Genomic DNA, 25,949 nt, shown 5'->3' on the forward strand with positions numbered 1-25,949 from the left:
GGTTCTATTGTGAAAAAAAGATTTTAGCCAGCTTTCATGCACATGTGCTATTGAATGGGTTAGAATAAGCAGTCTCCCCTTTACTGCGTAATGTACGCAGGGGGACAGATTGTCTCCGTATTGCTACTGATGGGCACCTTTTTTTAACTTTGCATTTTTCTGTTAGCAACCCAAAAATCTTCAATGATAAAAACAAAAAACAAAAACCTTCTCACATAATTAAGCACAATGTTACACTTGAGACTACTGAAGTAACCTGAGCTTATTGAAGTAAACATTTGTGGAAGATGGATACTTAAAGACTACCTGGAGGATGAATAAGAGCATTCAGCTTGTGGTTGTATATGTGGCTATCAGCTGGATATTCAAACCACAGCGAGGAGGTGCTGAAAGGTTGAATTGAAAAAGAGCACTGCTCCTTCAAATAGTAGGTTAAAAAAAAGAAAACCTTTCTACAGGCATACTGCAGACAGTCATCATGTGCTCTATCCTATCACTTGTACTACCAGGCAATTTGGAGGAAAAACAGCAGAGAGAGAGGGAGAGACGCATGCATTGGCACCCTCAGGAGAATGGACATGTTACAGTGCTGTCATTAATGTAACAGATGCGAAGTGGTGAGGACTGATAACACCTAAGCTGGAAATGCTGCTTACAGAAGGCACACACAATTATTGTACCATGAAGTCCTATGAGATAGCTAACTGTTACTCAGATTTTGAGGATAAATAGGTCCTCTGGGTTAGAGTGAATCTACCATATCTGCAAAAGCAATTAGTACTAACGTTCAGAATAGAACAAATTATGGCAAGACTTTTTTAAAAAGCTAACACTGCTTCCCTAGATAGTTTTACGGCCTACGAAAGAGAAGCATACACATTTTTGTGTGATCGCTGTGCAAGGCATGGGTCTTCTCCTTTCTCATTTTTTTAGATTTGTACAGCCCATCTCAACAACTCCCCACTGCTTGGTTTTAAACAGGTACGGTCATTGCAAAGGCCTCCAATGAACAGAGAAACAGCCTTGGAGGCTGGAGTGCTCTCAGCAAAGATGCATTTGCTCTTATTGACCACTAAATACATTTACTGATTATCTTAACAAGCAGTTAAAGGGAAGGAGAACCTCCATGAACACAATGCAGTGTCACGTTAGAATAACTGCAATAGCACTTACTTACATGCATTAAAGATTGTTCTTATGTGCAACAATCCTTAGGATTGCTTATCTGAACATTCATTTATCATGAATTTCTGATTATCTGATGTTTAGGATAAGATGGGAGGTGAGGGAGTAAACTCACTCTTCAGCTCATAAATTAGAATTGCCCTAGGAACATGTTAAAAATTTGATTCTACTGCCCTGCCTTGTGGTGAAAGCACACATGATAGCTCCTCATTTGGGGGCATAACTTCATGAAATATTCATCTCTCTCATACGGCTACAGAGACACTGCAAGGATGCATGGCCATGCTTATGTAAGACAGTAACGCTATTTATTAACCTCCTGTAGATAAAATAGATTAAATCCGTGAACAGAGGACAGTTGAAGAGGAACCATCATCTTCATACGCATTTTCCAGTGCCTACATTTTAAAGACAACATATGAAAAGCCAAGACACTGAATGGAAAAAGAGCTTTAAAGAGGGCTGTAGGCAATAACCAACAACATGAAGACATATTAATGTCAAGATCCACGGATAAAATTGCAACCAGAGGACACAAAAAGAAGGATCACGATTAAGCAACTCATTATTGCCTTCCTAAGTGATATTTATTTTCGATAGACTATATTTGGGAAACCTTTGTGGAGAACAATACCAGGATGCATATGAAAACATTTTTATCTTGTTGCGTACTACTGAGGCAACACTTCAGAGATTAAAGGAACTTCTCAAATGACCAAAGACTGCAAAGCTGGTATGAAAGTATCCAAATTAGATGAGATACAACGTTATTTAACACAAACATGTTTAAACTGAAGCAGGAATAACAGGAAAAAAAAAAAAAAAAAAAAAAACCAGCTGTGACTCAGTCAGTGTTCTAATGACCTGGGCACTTAGGTTTACAGCAGAAGGAGACTTAATTCCTAAATATGTGTGTGTTGTCCTATTTTATCTACTGAACTGAAAAGGAATAGGTAACTGATTTTCACCCACATCTAAAGAATGTTAGGACAGACTGGGACCTTTACTCTCACATGGCCAAACGGATACAACATTCAAGTACAGAACCATCTACAGGATGTCCAGCTGACACTGGATTACAAAGCAACCGAGAGAAGCAGTCAGAGAAAACAGGCTGCATTTTGCTGATCCCTACTCATATTCATGGCAGTTTGCAAGCCCATGACAATCCAAGCTAGTAACAATCTCGAAACTTATGCTCATTACTTCCATCAGATAAGAACCTGTATTTTTTCAGGCTGTGCCAAAATGTTTCTAAAGGACACTGGTTGCTCTTTTCTTCCCTTCTGTTCTTTGACTGGAAATCTGTTTGTACAAACTATATCCTTCAACATTTCTTCTGGACTCTTTCAGTGAAATTAACTGATTTCCATTAAGCAGAATACAAACCCAGTATAACAGTTTGAGAAGGGCTCTGGAGAAATTTCTGGTTCCACTCTCCTGTGGCCAAGTGAGGTCAGCTACAAATACGTCACTAGCTAAATGACATCTGTCTAAGAGGTTTCAAAACACTTCCAAAGATAAAGCCCTCTACAGCCTCTTTAAAATATCTTACTTCACTGTCTTTATCATTACAAAGGCTAAAATCAATCATGTTTGTTGCCATTTAAATATATTGCTCTTTTCTGCATCCACAATAGACAAATTCCCTTTTACAGTTAAATTTATGTATTTGTAAATAGAGTTGTTTTTTTTTCCTCCACAGAAGCACCCCATTTCCTTCAGTCTTTCTTCCCAGGATGTATTATTTTCTGCGACTCTGATCATATCTGTTACTTTTCTCTGGATTCTTTCCAACTGGTTCATACCCTCCTGGAAGCATGGTACTCAAATCTGGACAGTGTACGCCAGCCAAGGTCTTACTGGCACTAAGCAGAGCCGAAGGATTACTCATAGTTAGGTGTGCCAACGCAACATTCGCCTTTTTTGTGACAGAATGACATTGTTGACTCATGTTCAGGTTGTAATCCACTGTAATCCTCAACCTCTTTTTTCCTCAGAATTTAAGACTATCCAATTGTTCTTCACCCTGTTTCGTGCAGATGAGTGTTCTTACCTAAGTACACAACTTTGTATTTGTCCTGACTGAACCTTTGATTTTTAATTTCTTAAAGCTACTCCAAATTTTATTTCTGTTCTTCTAACATGTGTTCATCTCCTTCAGGTTTGACAATATCTCTGATTTTCATAAGCATACTAATTCCAACATCCACTATTTAATGAAAATAGGAAATCACACTGGACCCAAAATAGATCATAGAGGAACCCTACTCAATTTATCCTTCCAGTCTGACATTGGAACACTGACAGCTACTACCTGAACGTATTCTTCCAACTGATTTTGTACCCGCCTCACAGTAGTTTCCTTTGGACAATATAACTTGCTTATAAGAAAGTAATGTGAGCCAACGTCAAAAGCCTTATTAAAGTCAAGACACGTGACACTGCAAGCTCATCCCTGAATCTCAAAGCCTGTAAATGTCACAGAAGAAAATTAGTTTAGTTTGGCATCCATACCAGCTTTTTTTCATCTCATCTATACTGGCTATTTTTCATCTCCTTATCTACTTGCTGCTAACAAATGTTTGCTTCAATATTTATTCTGGTATTTTATTTTTCAGGATTTCAAGTTCAACTCACCAGATATACAATTTCCTTCCATTTTTCCACTTTAAAAAGTAAGCACTATGCTTGCCCTTTTCCAGTCTTTTGCAATTTCATGAGTTTTCAAAGATAACTTTTAATCATTCTAAAATGATTTCAGCCAATCTACTTAACCCTTAGATCAATTCCACTGGGCCCATGTGCTTTGCAATCATCTAATTTACGCCAGCCTGTTCTTGCCCTAATCCAGAATCTCACACTTTAGCTGAGGACATTAATTTTGATAGTACCTGATCACAGCTGACCTTTCAAGTGAAAACAAAAGCAAAGAAAGGTAGCAATGCTTTGGCCTTCTCAGCATTGCCTTTAAATAGGCTTCTGTCTTCCCTGAGCAGTAAGCCATCGTTTTTCTTGTTTTTTCCCCTTCCTTCTAATACACTTGTAGGAAACTATTCCTAAATCCTTTGCCAAACAGTCCCTTTTGCATCTGACTTTCTGAGCTTGGTGCTACAGTTTGTGTCCCCTTAGTAGTTCAACCTAGTTTTCATTTTCTCTATGCAATTTTTTGTGACTGAGGTCTCTAGGAACCTTGTCGATAACCATGCTGGTTGCTTTTCAGCAGTTCTTGGCTATTGCATAAATAATGTTTGTGCCCCCTACATTATTTCACTAAGGAAATGCCAGTTGTCTTAATTTTTCTTGTATTTTCTTTCCTATCAATATTCCCTTTACTGAAATCTGATTTTGAAGTTATCAGTCTTCATTTTGACATTCTTCTCTTCCTCAAAATTCAGAGAGGTACTTTTCCACGACTACTGTCACTCTGCCTTCTACCTTCCCTCCCCACAGGAGCTCCTCTTTTTCCAGTGAGGATCCAATGAAGCTACTAATCAGCTGCTAACTCACAGCTCTATAAACATGTTTAAATATTGTGCAAATTACTCTTCTGATTGGCTAATAATTTAGAGCTCATTCTGACTTGCAGCATAAATCTCCTGCTACACCATCCAGTATTTTAACCAAAGCACATTTCAAAGCTTTTGTTTGGTTTGGCCTTGTTACATCAGAATATAAATGGAAGCAACTAGTTTAAATAACACATTGCAGTTTTTCTTAGAGCTTAAGGAAGGAAGCTTTGCAGCACGTATTTGCCAAATGCAGTTAATTTTTAAAGGCTTTGGTGTGTTTCAAAAAACGAGCTCCTGTATACAAAACGCTGCCTTGCTTCCTAAGTGATGGCAACAAGGGTAGTGTTGGATCCTGGCATTCCTGAAGTTGAGTTCACTCCAACAGGAACCAGATGAGTACTACAAGGGGAGCATGAATTTTCCTTTAAAAATTCATGAATATCTGCTTTGCAGTCAAAGTAAGAGATATTAAAAGAAAGACAGCACCATTATTGACAAAACTAGCAAGAGCTCCCTGAGCGTGAATAAAATCCCAGGCAAGCAGCCTATCGATCACTGTCTCAGTTCAAAGCACATTAGTAGTAATATCATCACAGAGAGTCAACTCATCTCCGTCACTTCTGAGGCCATATTTAATGACAAAATCAGTTGCTCGCAAACCTATCACAAACTTAATGTTAGGCTTCTAACATGTGAAGATGACTACGTCCATCTGCTTGGACAAAAGAAGCAGCCAAATGCGCTCAAAAGGAATTTGATGGTGGGTAGTTTCTTATAGGTGTAGCATCTTGGCTATTGTTTTCTGTTGATTCAGTTAGCATGTTTTAAAATTGCATTGATTTACTGAAGATTTCCAAACACAATTCATGTGCGGTTGTCCTACGAATAAGCTTCTAAAACTAATTCAACCACAGTCAAAAAATAAATTGCAAAATAAGTTATTCAATTGAAATCTGCCATCTGAGGCACAGTAATAGAAAATATTTATTATAAAAATAACATATATATGTAGCTAGAAATGTGTACAGTACAAAACAATTTTCTGAAAGGAATTTATTCAGGCTTTTCTGAAAGAACAGCTTAACTTGGCTAACAGAAAATTACATGTTTAAAAATAATTGTAGGTTCCATGATTTTCTTCCTGCAGCACAAGCTTCCCACTATCATCTTTTTGATTTTGGAATGATTATAAATTTTAGGCAAACTTTATTCTGCACAGCTGCATGACACCATTTCTGGAGCCTGGACTGGCCGGTTGGGCGCTGGAAAGACAGAGATACAACTCTGTGCAGAAGGAGAGGAAGCATGAATACCGATACACCCATTTCTAGATGCAAAGCCCTGAATTTGCAAAAGTTTGCACTTCCCTAGACCTGATGGACTGCAAAACTTGGGTTATGCCTCACTGCAGGCTGCAATCCTCTCAAAAGCAGAGTCTCCTCCTCAAAATTGAGGGTGTTTTACCAGTTCAGATTTAGTGCTCAAGGGGAATTTTTTGAAATGATAGCGTGTGTGTCTGAAATTAATAATCAGTCAAGTCCACACTAGCAGGACTGACATTAGAGTCAGTTCTAGCCAGGTCCTATTCAGGCAGATGAGGATTTCCATATGTTTCAGCAGAAGAAAGCTTTGAGGTTTTCAGGGCAGATAATGTCTAAAATGTGACACAGCTCTGAGAGAGGGAGGGCATATCCCTGCTGTCCAGGTTTCTCAGTTACTGGGGGAAAGTATTAGTGACAAAGCCAATATACAGAAAGGCTGGGAGACGGGGGAAAAAGTCCAGACTATTTCTGAGTAGGTGTTTCTAAGCAAACCGGCAGCATGGGCTACTTTCTGCCACCAGTGATGGGTAATATTGTTTTCAGGTTTCCAGCCAGTCACTTTGCCTCTGAGCAGGAGGCAGGGTAGGAAACTCAGGCCAGCTCAGGCTACTGAAATCATCCGCCAGCGGCACAGGGACCTTCTAACTGATCAGACATATTTGGCAATTCTGACGGATGGTTTTAGGGGCAGATTTGGGGAAAAATTCAGCAGCTCAACAAAATCAAGTTTCTTCCCCTTTTATTGTATACTTCTATGGCTCTATTATTATTATTACGACTAATAATAATGGCAACTCAATGGTCTAAACATTCTGGATTAAGAGCTTGTGTATCGGCAACACAAAATGCATTCCATTACTTCCACAGTTTCTGTCTTCTGGGTAATGATGCTCTGAAAAGGCCATATGACAAGCAAATTGGACACCATTCCAAATTGTTTTCAGCAACCTTACACTTAAAAAAACCGCACTCTTCATTTGCACATCTACCAAGAAAAATTAATAACATCTATTTATCCATAAAAGAATTTACAACAGCTATTGAGGGGTGGCTCTTAGCAGAAAGTATCAATAACTCAAGTTTATTTTCTTATTTAACAGCATTCACTCATAATAATATATAAAGCCTTAATAGGTTAATTTTCTGGCAAGTCTGAATAGGTGAAGAATATTAGACATTTAATGACTGTATCAAAATCTCTCACTTGAGAATGTTATGCTAATTTTTTTTCCCAATTCTCTCTTTTCTTTCACCAATGTAGATAGGGAAGACTAGAAAGAATGTCAAGTCAGTTGTCAAGCTGCTTAAAAACTCTCAAACGACCTTGTCCCAAAATGAAAAGAAAAAAAAAATCAAAAGCAACACACATACAAACCCCTTTGATTTATATTTTAAAAATCCTGACTAACCTGCCCCTTTCACTCTTTTGCGTTCAGACTTCTGCCTCTCTGACGGGATTGGGTTCAATATTAATGACTAGCAATCACTGTCAGGCTCTCCGCTCTCTCGCCTTCTGCTCTTCAAATGCCTCGTTAGGTTGGCTCCATCAGTGGGATGCTCACCTTCGTATTGGCTTTGCCTGAATTCAAGACGAATGAAAAGCTGGGCCAGTAGCAAGGCTAAAAATAAATCCTGATTACTCAAGGACCCTCCTAGATGCAGCTAAGCCCTTCAAGTTGACTCTCCTTGAAAAGGCAAGTTATGCAAAGATACCTTGTGTCAGACTCTAGGGTTTCAGTGAAAGTCATATGTGCTAGGGACACTTTCTTACAAAACAAGTTTTTTTGTTTTTTTTTTTTTGTTTTTTTTTTCCTTGAGAAATAGATGCAGTTATTTTTCTCTGCATTACAGGCAAAAAGGCAAAAAGCAGACACCTAAGTTATACTGCTGTATTTTTTCTAATGCTTAATTACATAATTCTATCTGCTGAATAAAGCTACTCTTTTCAGAAAAAATATAGGGCTGGGTGAGCCCAGCATAATCTTCTTTAAAAATGCAAACCAAGTATAAGCCCAGAAGTTGAACTCTGCTGATTTTCAAAGCCTCTGACTCCTCTCAGTTTGTCAAGGTGTGAAATACGGATGCCTGACCTGCCTTCCTGAGATCCCTGCTGACAGGCGCTACCCTCCGACGATGACCCTGCCCTGCCCGCTCTCCCACACCCACTGCACGGCCCCGCTTGTGCTGGCTTCACAATTGGAACATTTAGTTAATGATTTTAAACGTCAGAAAACTGCAGACCTGTCCAAAAGAGAGGGTACTGGCACTGGCTAGATTAGGGCTAGCGAGGCTCACAGGTCTCCAGGATAGCCTATAGACAGAGGCAAGTGTCTGCTTTCATTCACCTGCTGGAGAAGTTTTCCTCTCCAATGACTGCATGAAAAACCTGGAACGATTGGTGTTGTGAGGCTGAAATTTGCCTTTGTGAACACCTCCCACAGCAGCAAGTGCCCAGTGAGAAGGTGCAGCTGCCACCGAGCTCCCAGGAGCAGCCTCAGGCTCCTCCCGTGGGACCCACACTGGCCCTCCAACACAAGAACTCCAAAGGATGCCCAGGAGAAGCTTCCCTACCTCCAAAAAAGTACACAAGAGCATAGGGGGACTTAAACACTCAAATGCCAGAACAAACTACATGACCTTTTATACATATACATGTAAATATGTGTGTGTGTGAGTAGATATATTTTCTATATATATATAGTCAAGGTCTTATAGCTTTATCTTGGCAGCATCCAATTTGTATGTCCCAAAGCAGCAGCCTAATGTAATTTCTCTTTTTCTTCTTGTTTTCAGGTGACAATTGTATATGGAAAGTCCTCCATGAATTTAGAGGTCAGTGGCTATAGATTCCCTGCTACATGGAGCAGCACCATATATATGTAACTGAACTAACCAAACTTTTCTACGGTAACTTTGTTGTGCAAGAGATCTCTGTAGAAATGTTTCAATGATTACTTTAACATCTTTGCCAAGGTCAGTTTTACCAGGACCAAGTGAGTTGTGACCTATTAGTCAACAAGAAACATCTGTTGGCCAAACCAATTCCATAAACAAGATTCCAATGAGACGAGAGCAGTGCAGGGATTCCTAGGGGTGAGGAGCAGAGCTTCGCACTTGCACTGCATCGCCCAGGCTGCATTCCACCCTCCAAAGACAGACTGTTCACACACCGGGAGAAATTTTATGCTGTAAGAGAAACAATCTCTTTCTTTCTAAAGAGACAAGAATCTGTAACAGATGTATGATTGCCTGTATCGCTTCAAGGTATCTATGTGTAATTTCAGATTTTTTAAAATGACTTGTATTATTGCCCAGAGTCAGAAATCTCAGTAACACAATGAACAAGACAGTTTTAGAGCCTGTCAGTTCAAAATCTTTTTGCAGTATTTTGCCAGGATTTACTTTTTTTTTCTCCCACCCCTCTTGGGAAGACCGAGGGTTACAAGGTGGTGGAAAGAGTTAGGAGCACAAGTTCCATTTGAAGTCAATGGGATTTGTAATCCTAAATCCCTCAAATGTTTTTGAAAATCTCTCCCAGAGACTCTAAAAGGCTTTTGCTGCAGATACACTGCTTGACAAAAGTATCCTCTTCCCCTTTTCCTTCGACATTGAAGTTTCATCTCCATAAAGAGAGAATCTACTCTTTTCTCCTCTAATATGCATAAGCCGCCAAAAATATTCCTGGGAGCTACACACACATAATTCAAGGGCAATGAAATACAGAAATAGATGTAAAGTGAAATTTTAAAAGCACATATATGTCTTCAGAGATTTCTAATGGGTCCTTCCTTCTTAAATCACTTCAGCAATACTAAGATTCAAATCACAATCTGGCAAAGCTGCTCCCTTTTGCAAAACAGATGACCAGAGTTCAAAGCCAAAGCAAATAAGCAAAGCTTTGGGGCTTTCAGCTCCTGTTCTAGCCCTGGCCCCTCCTTCATGGCCTTACCCCTTCATTCATTTATCCATGCCTTCCCTTCTCTTAACTGATTCACTCCTCCTCATTTGTGCTATGATTCAAATACTTTTTAATTTCCAAAGGTGCCAAAGTGCTTTTCTGTAACATGACTTGTTGGCTCTGTTTTGCCATTTTATTTGCAACTTCTCTCCTTCCAGATGTGATGTAAGGTGCCGGTTTTAGTAGTTATTAAAAAAATCTAAGTGAGGTTGGGCACCTTTTTAACCCAATGCTTCTCTCTCACCTCTTGCAATTAGGCAAAACTGATACCATCTGCTGTTCTTTAACCATTATCCAGCTGTTAAATCACAGTGACACTAAAGATAAGTCATTACTGGAGAAGACCATGCAATTCTCAATTTCTTGTTTCCCACAATTTATCAGACTCTTAACTGTTTGACCGACAGTTCACTTCCCCCCCCCCTTTTTTTTCTTTTTTAAGCCATGAAGTAGCTGTTGAGGGCAAAGGGAGAATAGTATGGCAAAGACACTGGAGAACTAGAGGTTTTTATGTGTTCACTATTGGAAAGGGCTGGTTTTACTCCGAGTATTTTGGCCTAAGAATCCAGAGCACCAGATGGAAAGATTTTTAGAAGTATGTGAAACCTGCAAGAGCTGCAACACTTCATCTGCCTCTCCCTGCAGAAGGTGAAGTGTAAAAACACTCATAATACGGAGCTGACGCTGCGCCACATCTGGCCTTGGCCATGCTTGCTCTCAAAGACAACAACTTATAACTACTTCACCAAACATTCTCACATTAATAAAGCTCATCCTTGCTCAGCCTGTGGAAAAATAAGTTATTTCTCTTAGCTGTCTGGCAGCTCATTCCTTTCCTATAACTGTCCAATTTATCAGGTATTCTCACTGAAGTGCTCCATCAATAATTTTAAATACTGATACTTATGATACCCCCAAATACAGTTCTTTCACTCTGGAAAAGAGAAAGAGAAACAAAGAGAAACTTGAGAAATCCTGCAAATGAACACGGCCATTAAATGAGCAGGGAGATGACGTTTTAAAGTGAAGCAATTACAAAGATGAAGCAGTAAAATGGACAGAACCCTAGTTTTAAGAACACAAAGGCACTCATACCACAGGAAATACAAGATGCTGAAAAAGCCACCTGCAAAAAACTAATGCTAAATAGGAAAAGAAGGATACACAGTATTTACATAAAATCAAATTAGATGCCAGTTCAGACAAAAAGATACATTTTTTTAAAGCAAAAAGCTTTAAATGTATCTAATTTGCTTCCATGAATACCTTTTCTGAATATAAAATCACAATTACATATCCAAATGGCCACTTCACCACACTTAGCTTGTTATTGATACTCATTAAGGATAAGATTGATCCCAGTTCTGAAGGGCAGTGCAAGTCTCACACTCCAGTAAATGCCACTTTGAGCGCAACATTTAAGAGAGAAATATTGTGCAGTGAATCCATATGATTAGACTTCATCTATCTTGTACTTACTGCATGTATAATCACTCCTTTCAAAATGACTCCAGTCATTGGATAACTCTTGTTAAAAAAAGCACACAAGTAGATAGAAACTAAGAATTTTCTTCAAAATGGTATTCTCTGTGACTGGAGTTCTATAATTCAACAGATATAATGTTCATTAATGAACCAAAACTAGTCAAAGAAATACAAGAGTTCTTAAAACAAAACAAAAAACAAAAAAACTTAAAAAAAAAACCCAGCCAAACAACAACAAAAAAGCCTTAGGTAATGGAAGAAGTCTGCCATGTACCTGAGCTCTTACAGCTACAATTCCCTGGCCTCACCTCTTCTCCCAGGTACTCAGGCACAAAAACTATACAAACTACGAACAGAAAAAATGAGCAACATATTGTGGGTTGTTACCCTCCACGAATCAAACAGCTTGTAACTGGTTCTACCAAATCAAAAAAAGCTGTGCAAAATGTAATTGGTAGTATTTTTCCTGAAAAAAATTAATTTGAAAAAGCTTTAAGAAGAATGTAACAAAATGGGAGACCCAAGAGGTTTCATGCTACACCTTTTTGAAGGCGCTCTAGTACACAGCTGTAATTAGCTTTACAAAATACTGGCACCAGAGTAGCATATATAAGGAATAAAGAAGTTAAAATACAGCATCCCAATTTTAAGGACAAACCTGTGGTATGTTAATCAGAATACATGGCTTTTGTATCTGGCTTTCAGATGATGGACCATTGACACTTCTTCGTTTCCAGTGTTTTTTTCCTGACCTGACATCAACTGTCAAACGCAATCCACCATGCCTAGCTATGCCAGGGCTCCTCGGGTTTCCAGTGATGTCTGGCTATGATTTTTAGAGGCAATGTCTCCTACCACCCCAGCTGGAAAACGTACAGCTACCTCTGAACACCAAGGACAGCAGGCTTGAGATGGAGTTGCTATTTGACGTATCTTTTAAGCTGTACATTTAAGGTTCTTTCTTTCCCTGACATGTCATGCCCAGAACAGCACTGGAAATGACAGGCAACTAGATCAGGCTTTGTTTCCTTTCTCCTATCCTATGTTGGCTGGCCTGGAAACTGGTGAAAGTATTGCCACCACTTAACAACTCATTGAGAGAAAGAAAGCGTAAAATATCACTGACAGAAGCAGTATGTGAATCAGCAGCATATATACGAGACCGTTTTGTTTTGAAAAGCAGCCCTGAAATTCATATATTACAATCAGTTTCAAAGAACTGCCCTCTTGTCTGCTGGGCAGCAAAACTAATTACATTTATGACATTCGTTTAACAAAGTTTTTACAATGACAGTAAATGTATGTGAAGATACTCATTTTAAATTGCACATTACACTGGGAGACGTGGATACAGAGAACCCTTGCTAAGCACATATATCATCATGGAATATGAACTGGAACGGATAAGCATGGAAAAATAGCTGAAAATCATGGAAAAATAGCTGAAAAATACAAAGATAAGTCAAAACTTTAGCTATGAACTACCTCAAGCTGTGACTAAATTGGGAATGAAATCTAAATAAGAGCACAGGCCTTCCCTAACGCATGGGAAAAAGGGATGAAGTATATATGTGTATCACAAAATAACACAAGACAACCACAAAATATGTACTAAATTTACCTTGATCAAAAGGCTTGTTTGGATTCCAGTTTCTGAAATAATCATCCTAAAAGGGAAAGGAAGAAAAAAGAAAACTCAGGCAAAACATAAGTAATTTTTCCAGCACAGTTTTATATAACCAAACTGCAAATGAATCACCTCCTGTCTTGTTGCTACCATATTCTACTAAAATCAGGTAAAATTATTAACAGGTTATGTCCCAAAGAGTAGTAATCACAGATAAGAAAATAAAGATTTAAAAATTTCCTAGAATTCAGCGCTTCACATTTCATTCCAAACTGTTTTCCGAAGTATGACCCTTATTAAATATTTTCTAACAGCACTGTACCATTTCATATAAGTTTACAATCTGTGATAATAAAGATAACATATTTCAGATACCATGACATAATCCGCACTAAGATCTTGCGGCAAAAAGATCAGCAGAGTAAATCCAAAACCATATATACTACTTTGGACACATGTAAACCATTACAAATATAGAGAAATACAGCAATAATATCGCAAGCACTACATTTTAATTACAGTAACATCCCAGAGCACTTGCAAGAAATAGTTAAGGAAGGAAGTGATAACAGCAGAAGAATGTATTTGAAGTAAGGAAGCATGTAACAATTTTCTGCATATTAATCTTTAATTTGGTCTTAATACATCCAACATTCTATGTTCTTTTCTTGACAAGGGCTGCCATCAAAAAGACGTGCCCAGCAAGCTGCCCAACGTGATGCCTAGATTTCTTTTCCTTGCCAGGAGGGTGGCTGAAAACCCATCAGTGGGAACGAGACACTGTAAAGCCGCTCTTGGCTGCCTGCTCCGGGGCAGGTGAGGATGGCTAGCTGCTCCTGGGGATGCTGCATGCAATTCTGCATCCCTATACCAGGAGGAAACACATTTTCCATCTCCAGACATGTGCATGTTAAGCACCTGCTCCAACTTCACGGCCAGCGATGACATCCCACAATACCAAAGATGATTATTCATAATTTATTTCAGATGCATCAAAAGTATCCCATGCTTCTCTTGAGAAGGACAGGATACGGCACCAGGAATAGAGTATTAGACTTGCCATTGAATTATCCAGCTTTGTTAGCTAAAAACAAACAAACAAAAAAAACAACAACCCCCCCCCACCACCTCATCATGATGCAACACTTTGTAATCAATGATGATGTGATGCTCAGCTTACCAAGCATTAATCACTTTTGAGAAATACAGGCTTGTTTTCTAGGCTTTTTGAGCAGAATATTTTTTTTTCCTGGTAAGAGAATATTCTTTTTCCTCTATTACATTTTTTTCTAGGTGTTGCTTTGCTACTGTTTTTTCAGCATCAGAAACTGCTAAATAATTCAAATCCCAAGAAAGATTTCTTATGCTGTTGGCATATGGAACCGGTTTTGAAATACGGATTGGAAAGGAGGTTTATCTCAATTTCTGTGTCACAGGAATATTTTACAGCAAGTGCACTTTGCTCATAAAAAAGTACAAAACACTCATCTGTTCTATAGTCCTATTCCTTTGCCTTTATGCAGACCTGTTTAGTTTTGCTTTTTAAAAATTGAAATTATATTTATTTTACAATGTGCCTGAAAAGACCGTATAAAACAAAAAAATACACAAAGGAGAGTATTTTAAAAACTTTCAAAGGAGAATAGAGAAAATCTCTGAGGTTCTTCTACCGCATTTTTAATATATAAAATTCATTTTCATTTATAACTGTAAATAATGACAATACATACATTCTAGCAATCGAGTCAATCGCACTTCAAAATAACTCTGGCCAGTTGGACATAAGAAAATAGAGCACTACAGATTCACTGCAGTGTTAATACTAGCAAGCGCTGCAAGTGAATGGTTGTGGTACTGTAAAGGTGAAATTCCCCCTGTAGCTAGGGCTGAGCAGAAAATCCATGCCTCACCGAGACCCACCTAAAGCTTTGATTTGAAAAATGAACTGTGCTCAGTGTTAGCACTTTGCAGCATGCTGGAATTGATGTATTAACCCGGAAAGACTTGTGTTTCAAGTAGGCACTCTTCACACCTCCAGCGCTAATGGGTGCTACCATTGCACTGCAGCTCCCTCCAAGAGGGGCACAGGACGCTGAAGCAGCAACATACAGTGCCCAAACACAACAGCGACTTGCAGACGTTTTCCAGCATTCAAAAAAAAAAAAAAAAAAAAAAAAAAGAAAAAGAAGATAATACTATCACTTTGATTTAAAAGCTTTAAAATTTCTGTTCAATCTAATACTATAATGACAAAAATGACTGCACAGAAATCTTGGTTGTTCTGAAACTTTCTACAGTAATGTGTGTGAAATACCATATCCTTGTCGTAACACAGGAATATGGCATTTTAATAGAAGCACGTCAATAGATCAATATTACCATATTAATAACCAGCATGTATTAATGTCCCACCCACTCAGAACAATATTATTAACCGATAATAAGAGTTTGAAGTATAACATACATGATGATATTTCATACTTTTATTCACTCTATGGCTAGTTACAATTTAAAAGTAAAAAAAAAAAAAAACCTACCTCAACTTCCTGCATACGTAAGCATTACAAATGAGAAAAGAAAAAAGAATGAAATCAAACAATATAAAGATACGTTAACATTCATCAATTTTTTCCTCAGCGGCTTTTGAAATGTGTAATTGCTTTTTTCAGAAGACCTTAGCCTCCGAGGTGTATCATTTTCTCTCCTCGCTTCTGACTGTGGACCTCTCCGCCTTGGCTGTCGTGGCCCGCTTTTGCCTGCTGTGCTATCAGCCACATGCCTGGTTTAGCATGGAGGTTTTTCCCAGAAGCACCATAAAAGAGGTTCTTACATTTCCAACAAAAACACCAGAAAGCATTTTTCCACACACCTCATCTGTAACATACTTGATATATAACAGAGAATTAAAATCAGTTTTTCCTTAACTGACTTGAAAGCCTGTTTATTTGCTTGGCTTGGAAGGGAAGGCAAAACTGGGCATAGATCCATTTCAGCACAACCAGCGACCGAAGAGTATTTCTCATAAACAAATATTTAAAAACATCTCTTTCCTTGCATAAAATTCACACTCCGAGGGTTCTGCCTACGGTTCAGTGGCTGGAGAAGATTGATTCAATCCTTTAATTAACTGAAGGGGCTCTGCACGCCTAAAATCATATGCAAAAAGGAAAGAATTGGTAGTGCAGACCAAGTCCATATCTGACTCCTTTACCTCAACCCACATTACTGTAATGTGATGGCTTGGCCTTTTATTCCCTACACACTCAGGAATAAAAACGGCCCCAAAACCTCGGAGTTTGGTGTCCCCTGCAGAGGGCACAGCTGTGATGCTGGGAGTGGATGGTGGTGATGCTGGTGGCTGCCAGCCCCAGGGTCCGTCTCGCACCACGACACAAACATGAAGCTTCCATGTAAGGGGCAGGAAATCTTTAGCCCTCGCACAGGTGCAATGTGGCCCTGGTAAATCTGAAAGTTTTGAAAACCAGAAGCCAGTGAAAAAGAATCCCTTCCAAAGTCTACTATCTGCCTACAGTAGGCGTCCAGCTAGGGAGCAAACTGGATCCCGAGACAGCCCCTCACACACCATCTTTTTGCTGCTGTATCTGTTCATCACTGAGCATTACGGATTCCGGCTTCAAGACCTGACCCTCAGAAAGTGTAACTGAGAAGAGGTTATAATCATAACAAATAAAGACTGTGTAGAAAAACAAGTATACGCTACTAGACCTGGGCCTCAGGTCTTCATTAGATTTTTACAATTTTGATTTGAGTAATCAAAAGATGAGATGAAACACATCTTGAAGTAATTTAAATCCCTTTCACTGCATCATGCAAAATAAATTAGGTTTTCCTAACAAAAGCAAAATACTCTCTTATCATTCACTACACAGGTGTCAAATCCAGCCAACTTAGATAGGCCATCATTAAAGTCAACCTAGAGAATAATCATATGATAAGCTAGGTATGCACAGGACATATTAAAAAAATGCTAGTTTAAAAAGCTCACAAAAGCTTTTTTACTCACAGGGCCCGTTGCTTCATGTAATTGTCCACAGCTAACCTCAAAGGTTTCTACGCACTGTTACTAGGATTTAACCCAAGGACACAAAATATAGGGGTAAATTCAGCTTTAAGGGACTGTTACGTTTGTACATTGGCTGGATTTAAGACAGTTCCTTACATCTTTCTCCTTCGAGTCCAGGGATTTTTTTTCTTTAGTCAGACAATACCTAATGAAGTCACAGCAAGAAAGACCAAATGTATGTGGCAAAATTAATTTTTTCCTTCTCCCCAAAAGGATGATAGGGAAATCATCTGCCATTGATCCCATCATCCATCTAGATGAAATATTAAATTGACAGAAAAATAACCATGACATGTACCATGGCAGAACTATTAAAAAATCTCATATACTGGGTTCTGATTTGCAAAAGCAAACCTTGAGCTAGAGCTGGGTCTGATGCAATTTCCTTTCAGTCATATCAGAAAAGTCTGCGAGTAAAAATTGGCTGCATGACCAACACACTGCACTGTGACTGCTCTTCACTCCAACTCCTCTCCATTTCATTACAATAGTTAAAACTCCCCTGAAGTTCACACCCAAAACATATAAAACAGGCTTAATCCTCCTTTTTTTCTCCCCCTCCATTCTCCTCCTTTCTTACCTCCATTGCTGCTCTTTGGTTTAGTTATTACCTAATACTTGATATTTTGGAAGAATAAGTGAAGCATGGCTGATTTAACACAAGACGCACTCTCTGCGCACACTTCACTCGGCAAAAAGCAGCTTTTGCAAGATGCTCTTGTTTATAAATAGAGGCAAACATTAACTAAATGGGTGCATAAATATTTATGTTTTGTCACATTAATTGAGCTTATATGTTATTTGTATGAATCAAGCAGAAATGAGATGCTGCCTGAAATAACTCCACAGAAAACCCTCCTTGCTTTGCATTTTCCCCAGCGAGCTCAGTTGAGTTGCCTGCCCCAAGGCCTGGGGAGAGCATCCTGCACTGAACGAGCCAGCAGGGTGCACAGCCATCACGAAACCACCATCACAGAGCTTTCCTCTAAAGCCTAACATACAACAGGCTTAAGCCGTGCGGCTGCCTGATAACCTTTCGGAGGTAATCTACACTCCCAGCTCCTCCTCACCAACAAGAGCTTAAGTTTCTAAGTATCTCCAAGAGAAATATTTATTAATGCTGGTTTACAGGCTGTTTAGTATTTTCCTCTTCCATCCTCAACGTATGATTAAACCTTTTACCCTCATAAAGACCAGCTGGGAAAAGTGGTAATTACCAGCTCATTGCTCTTTTGAAATTAGCTCCAGAAAGACGCAGCTGCATTTTCTGCCTCTCTCCACCTTGCAGTACAGAAGATCGTTCCAACCTCAAGCAGTGCGAAAGCACCAGCTGCTGCTTGCTAAAGTCAATCTAGCCTGTACCATAAACATCTCCCCCAGGCCTATTGCCTGCTTTAAGCAAATAGTTTGTGTCAGCAAATTACACCTTATTTATTTATTTATTTAAAAATAAGAGGAAATATTTTGCCCATTGAGTCCTTCTGTGAGTAGAGATTTCCCAACGGTAGCTAGTGCCCAGAGTCTGCATTAGTGTCAAGAGCTGATTCCAAACTCCAGAGCACGGTAAGACATCTCTAAGCACTGCTGAGCTCTTTCTTTCATTCTCTCCTGGGAACCTGTGAACATGCATCCAGCCTGGATGCTTTTGCTTAGTGAATTGGTAGTGGTTTATGCAGCGGGTATTTCATTTCAACTTTGGCAGGAGAAACCTTTGAAAAGTTTAGCGATAAATTTTCCAGAAAGGCCAGGGGTTTACTTACAGAGCCAGCAACATTAAGTAGTAAAATTGAGAGAAAGTGTTTCAGACTGAATTAGTACCCACATGTAATGGAAGCTCTGGGGCTGTCAGGACCTGTCCAGAATATTGTAGTTAAGTCATTAATAAACATGTAAGGAAATAGTTTAGCCTAGAATGAAAACAGGGCTCATCTAAATGGCTCACATTAGACTCAGAAACAATGTTAAACACATTAATACTAATGTATTAAAATAGCATAAAATGCATAGACTTAACTAAATTAAAGCACAGATACATATGGGATAGAAAAGCACCCTGACCATGTATTACAGTCTCATACACCCCATAGAAGACTCAAATTCTCATGGCTCTGAAACTTCTGTAATCATGTGCACTTTTTTGTTCAGCTTTCTGGTTAATATGGTCCAAAATATTGTTTTATGATTTTCATAAATTAAAAGTTTTGAGTTTTTTTTCCAGCTAAATCAGGAACCAAGATTTGCCACTCCTGTTTAACTGGAGGACTCCTCCAGAAGTTCCTACAGGCAATACTAAGAAAGTGGTATGCAGAAATTCCAGCATAGACTTTTTTTATCTACAATCACAATGATTCACTGCGATGGCAAAAATTCCAGAAGTGAGATTTAAAAAATGTTGGAAAATAATAGAAAAATAAGTTACCTCTGAGCCCATGTCAACCTGAATAAGAATATAAGAATTCTCATTCTTTAGAACTCAACCATGTGGCCTTTCATGCAGAAATCTTCCAGCTGCTCTATTGGGACTTTTTTTTTTTTTGGTAAATGTAAAAATTTGGAAAGAATTAAAAATAGCTTTTTTAAGAAAAATCACTTCTTGTTTTATCTGTAAGAATGAAGCCAAAGGGTATGTCTACATTGATGAGGGCTAACAGATGCTCATTTACTCCACTTGCGCTTCAAGCAGGATGAATGAAGGCCAGCTGTGAGCCAGAAGCTATATAGCTGCTTGCGCACAGGACTGTGCCAACATACACAGCTGATATATTTGGGTGGGTGAAACAAACACAATTCTCTGCACTAGCTTGTTTTGCAATTCTGAAAACTGAAAAAAAAAAACTTGGTTTAATTTTTCTTTGCTGGCCCTTTTTAACACAATAACTTTAGAGAGCATTATTGCTTCTGCCTGAACTTTTCTCCTCATTAGCATGTGGTAAAAGGCCTCTTTTCCCTGTCAAGAGTTAAATAATTCCTATTAACACTACTTACATCAATGTTTCCACACCTTAGTTTACCCTACAGCCATTTCAGCTTCTGCTGCAAACTATAAAACTTTCACAAGACTAGAAAGGTAAAATTACGGAGCCCCCAAGCTATGGACTCAGTGATCCTTGTGTTGGATATGTTGCACTGTCAGAGACAAGACCAGATCAAAAACCAGAACATCACTTTGCTCCTTATTTTGCAAATTGAAAACATTTACCCTAACCACAATGCCCCATCCACACCGAACTGTCTTAGGGAAGCAGGAGCTTTGAGTTGAGTGCATTTTCCTCCAGTCACAAGTTCCTTTTCCGTGACCTTCGCTGGGGTCTTTCTGTCTACCTATCTAGAGGCAGCAAGGAGAATGAGGAATCAGGGCTGGATGGACAGTATGTGGTGGAGTGCTTTTAACAAGGCTTGGGTATAAGTAGTAATGTAGTGATGATTTACCACCTCAACTGAAACAGAATTTCCTCAGGCAATCAGATCCTGGGGGAACCTGCAGGGAAGCTTGATAGTTACTGACCCCTAAATAAATTTTTAAGGCCCTACTCTCTCTAGAATTTGGTCCTAGGCATTTGAAGAGTTCCTGATTTCTTTAGTAACTCTCTGATCATAGCCTGACGCCTGCAGCATGCTTATGCAAATTTCTACTCAACCAGAACTCCCCATCTATCTCCTACAACAAACATGGTTGATTCAGCTTCTGAACTTCACTCCAGTCTCTCAGGGCTAGACAGTAAATTAAATTTAAAATCACTTACTCAGAAACAGGACTGCATGGGAGGGAAAGAGTAGGTGGTAAATAGGAGAGAGGTAATAGGAGAAGACAGTCCGAGAGTCCTGCACAGAGAGGACTGAAGCTCCATGGGGGCACAAGGCAGGGAGAGATTCCCATCGGAGTAGCAAGATCTCAGAGGAGAGTGAGAATGTAGTCAAGACCAATGCAGTTGTGACTTCTTAGCTAGGAAACATTCCCATTTGCTAGCCTGTGAACTTTGTCCAGGTTCTCAGATTGACCTGTGAAAAACTACTTGGATTGTGCAGTGGCTTCAGCACACAGCCCAGACAGAACCCCCCCAGGAAGCACTAACCCTCAGCACCACAAACCAAGCAGCACCTGGTCTCATGGGAAACAAGAAGCAGAGCCAGAGACTGCAGAATCTTCCCCCTGCTCCTTCTGCAGTGAACTTCCTTAAGGCAGCCTTAGCTCTCTTCTCTAAAATAACATTTTGCACGAATTAGCAATTGATTAGAAAGTCTAAGCCACAGAGTACAGTGGTCCTTATAAGCTTCCAATTAATTCACAGAAATAATGTGAATGCCAGCAGTGCACGTTGAAGTCAATGGACCTCCACTGGTTTATTCAAGCTGAGAATCTGGACAAGGAGCATTTCCCAAATGATCATTTGCTTGTTTTCCATTTATGAAAAGCACTCTGCCTTTATCTAGGATTAGTGTAGGGAACATCAGTGAAGAATGGCCACCTACAGGGTCTATATAAAGAGAAAGATATTGTTAATAAATCATTTTCTCAATGGGTGTAATATTTAAAACACATATTGAAAGCAAAGCTATTAAACTCTTTCCATTTCTTAATTTTAATTCAAAGGCTCAAATTACATGCATAGAATGCAATCGTTTTTAGGCAGCTGGAAAGCCAAACACATTAAGCTTGAAGGTTATAAAGCCATTGGCAATGTTACTTCACTTTCAATATCGTTGCTGCTTTGAGAGTACTTTTGCAGTAGCTGTTTGACAGATTCACTGACCCTTTGTAGCTGAACATTTGGGGTTTGTATCCAGAGAACTACATCCACCTACAGGAATCCTATCACAACCATTGCTTTTACACATAAAAACTACTTTACAGTAGTATGTAGTACAGTAGAATGGCAGTCTGCAAAATGATTAAATGCATAGATTTATTTTTGCTTTACTTTACAAGAAGTCTTCAGAAATCTGTTTTGAAGCATGTGATTTTTTTTTTTTTAAACTTACTATTATGGGAATAATCTGAGTACAAGATGAAATGATAATTCTCCTGGTATCAAAGTTATAAAATGAAAGTTATGAACAAAATTGTAATTATATTCCACATAGATGCACAAACCCCAAAGGTTAAAAAATACAAGCGAACAAACAGAAGTTAAACAAAATCAACAGATCTAACTTTGGTATTTAGCGATACAATTTTCTGAGCTCTAAGGAGACAGTTAAACTAGTTATTACATCTTAAGACTTTAAAATTACTTCTTTAAATGCATAACTAATGATTGGCAAGAGACTGAATTATACTGAATTATGAGCAACGAACTGTCCCTGGAAGCAGACATGCATTTATTTTTACTTCATTTGCAGCCTCAAGCAAAATCTAGCTCTGTGGCATTGGGAAAAATCTTTACACAGGTGCAATCCAACTAGCTTTGCTGCTGTTCAAAAGCACAACTTTGTGGCTCTGGTTTTAGGCACTATTTGAGGTTGCTTAGAGCTGGATGAGGAACAAGCACTCACGGCCAACCAGTCTACGAAATAACCAGTTACTGTGTTTGCAAGACATTTGTAGAGACTTTCAGATCAGAAACTCCGTGAGCCATTACAAATGTGTGGCTCCACATTTGTGGCTTCCATTCCAGTTTACAATATCATTTTGTTAATAGTCTCTGGCATTTTATTCATTCTAAAATTGGACAAAGCATCAAAAAACATTATGCAAAACTGACAGCAAGCTTAATGGAAACAGAAGAGCTAAGCATTTGCACAGAGTTCCCAGCAGTTGCCATATTATTGATTGCTGCAAACAGAAGTATATCCTCACTCAGGAAAGCGCTCCTCACTTATTCATGTATCACCACCAACTTGGACATACAGTAATTCATTCTAAATTTCTTGATCAGTTTAAGAAGTTAACACGCTATGAGGTTTTATGTAATAGTTGGGGCTGCTTGATTCATGGCAAGACCCTCATGGCTCCATTTTGTTATTAATGCACTTTTGTTATCTTTACCCATTTCCTGTAAATTCATAGGAGGCACATGAGCATAACCTTTTACTGACAGTTCTTCATTAATTTATTAGACTGACAAAGTGAGACAGATTATTCTGAATATTTAATCTTAGCTTGTTTTTATTTGCACAATCACATTTTGAGAGGTTTGGGGGTTGTACTACTTTGTATTCACCAAATTTGCCTAATGTTACTCTTGCAGATTTTCAGTTTTTTTAAAGCAAGGAGCATTCTCTATCCTCACACATGAAATTTAAATTTATTTTGCTTTATAACAGCTATTCTAGAAAGAACAAAGACTCTATTTTGGCGTTTCTGGAACAGTAACATGTTGAACACACCTTGTAGTCCTTTCTACAGAGATATTACTTCCGCATCCTCCGATGCAGATGAATATCAGGAAAAGAAAACGATGTGCTAAATCCTGGGTAAGGTCAACAGTGACAAAATCATGCATTGTTACAGCTGCTAAGCAACAGCAACCTGTGTGTGAAACAGGCTGATGGCACCAGTTTACGTTTTACTGAGTAAGCACCTACCTCAGAGAGAACACCACCCCAACTGCCAGTTCAGGACTGAAAAAGTGACAAGACGACCAAACTATATTGTGCTGCTACTGTCGTTTGTATTCTGCTCATATATTAATAAACCTGAATAGCAAATTTTCCATTCTTCCACTGTTCTTTGGTACTTAATCCGTTACAATTTTGTGGAGCAACTTGTGAATTCACATGATCAGAGCTGCACGGAAAAGCATAAATTAAAATGATGAAATACACACTGGATGGAGCTTCCACAGCTCCGATGACGCTAACCAAGCAGTATCCAAGCTAAGGTCTTCTGACTAAATTGAGAAAACTAAGTGACCTTTCAGTTTGCAAACTAGCTTGCCTCTTGGATCAAGGACACACATCTGAAAGTGTCTCCTGCCGGGAGATGTAATGCACTCCTGAACTTGCCAGGACATGCGCCTTTATGCTTCAGTGGGGAACGGTCAGGACGGAGCAGGGCACAGCATGGAATGAACAACGACATGAGAAAATAAGATGTAGCAAAACATTATTTTACAGTCTCAGAAACCTTCTAACCAAGCAACCATGGCTCAAGAGAATATACAGCTTTAAGATCTCCAAAACACATTTTTGCACAGTTCTGCTGTACACAAAAGTATGTTCCTGATCTCTAGATATTACAGTTGCTCACTGTTAAAAGGATTAAATCATGAAACATGTCAAAAATAAACCAAAAAAGGGATTTTTACGAAGAACAGGACCTAAGAAAACAGCATTAGAGACAACGGAAGGATACTAAAGACTAAGTCACATAAGTATCTAAGTCACTAAGTATCATAAAAGACTAAGTCACAAGACAACACTTGAATTCTGATCAGCTGTAATTTTACACCTGAGGTCTAGCAGAACTAGTTATTCAATTTTTAACAACTGAAAATAAACAGTTCAAAAGTGCAGTGTAACTAATCTTCAAAACTTAAGAGATTAAAAATTAGAGGAAATATACATCTCAGACAGCAATTGCACCTACAGAATATAGAATTATTAAGTAAACGTCCTGAGGATCTCCAGATGCATACTCCAATTAAAAAAAAACAAAAACAAAACCCAAAATCAATACCCCAACCAAACCAAGCCCCTTGCACTCACTATGAATTTCACAGGCTATGGAGAGCAAACCTCAACATTAACCTCCTTTATTTCTAAAACTCTCTTCTGCTTTCTGTTCCTAAGAACAATAATTTAACCTCATATGCATTTTAAACTATACCCTTTCCTGCTTCCATAAGCTGTAATACAAGGTTTCAAGCAAATGCTTGACACTTAATCTACCTACTTATGGCTTCTGTAAGTAAAAAAAACCTCTTTGCTTCTTTCTGTCCTCAATGACTTAACTAATGAATATGTGCTCTAAGTGCTCATCCTAAACAATCTTTCATGCCGTTAATCCAAGTCTCGATGTTATTCATGACTCTTAGCAGCAGTAAAAAGTGCTGGGAGAATCTCCAGCAAAATAGGTTGTTTTACTTGAGAGACACTAATGCAGATTTCTTTCTAACACCAGTATGCACCCAAGCCAGAAGTGGAGATTTAGAGTAACACTTCTATTTACCTCAAAAATGAGGGAACATGGTTGGAGCAGAGATCATCCTGACACATTTTAGCAAAGAAACCAGAAGAAAGTCCACACTCTTTTTAAGAGAAGTATCCTGAAACAGTCCAGTCTCGCCTTTGTGAAATATCTGTTGTTGAAGACGAACACAGATAATGGTTTTCGCATTATCTTCACATGGCCAAAGCATCATTTTTGGGGGGATTTTTTTCCTATCACAGTTATATTTTTCAGTTCCTTTCTGCTCCCTCTGAAGGCACAATTCCCTGCTGCTTTGCTCTGGGAAAGTCATTCCCTCAGACTGCAGGAGGTGTTGGGAAAGCAGGAAGATGCTTTTTCTCTTAGTTGTTTAAAACCAAGCTGGGAGTGCAATTTAGATGGTGTTGAGGAACATAGCGAGTATAGTTCTAAAACATCTGAATAAGTAAGCATCCTTAAAAATATCCACAAAAGTATGAACTAGGAAACTACAAACACTACAAGATTTAAAATACTAAATTCCTCAGCAATATAGTACCATTACAATACTGCATGAGAGTTAGAACACAGGTTTTAGTAGGGCAGTTAATATCTTTTTTTTTACATTAAAACCAAACTACCCGCTTGTAGATCTTCCAAAACAGCTTTAACACCTAAGAAAGCTCCAATTAGGAAAGTACATTTCAA

The 25,949-nt window shown here is 38.7% G+C and overlaps 1 protein-coding gene across 1 annotated transcript in view; it reads right to left on the reverse strand.

Moving 5' to 3' along the window:
• Positions 1 to 25,949, reverse strand: part of SPOCK1 (SPARC (osteonectin), cwcv and kazal like domains proteoglycan 1) — a 315,856-nt gene that overhangs the window by 194,448 nt on the left and 95,459 nt on the right. Inside the window, exon 3 of the mRNA XM_062587138.1 lies at positions 13,084 to 13,129. Within this exon, the coding sequence (XP_062443122.1) occupies positions 13,084 to 13,129 (46 nt within the window). The remainder of the gene's footprint in view (positions 1 to 13,083; positions 13,130 to 25,949) is intronic.

Source organism: Rhea pennata, chromosome 14 (genome assembly GCF_028389875.1).
Source record: "Rhea pennata isolate bPtePen1 chromosome 14, bPtePen1.pri, whole genome shotgun sequence".
NCBI lineage: Eukaryota > Metazoa > Chordata > Aves > Rheiformes > Rheidae > Rhea > Rhea pennata.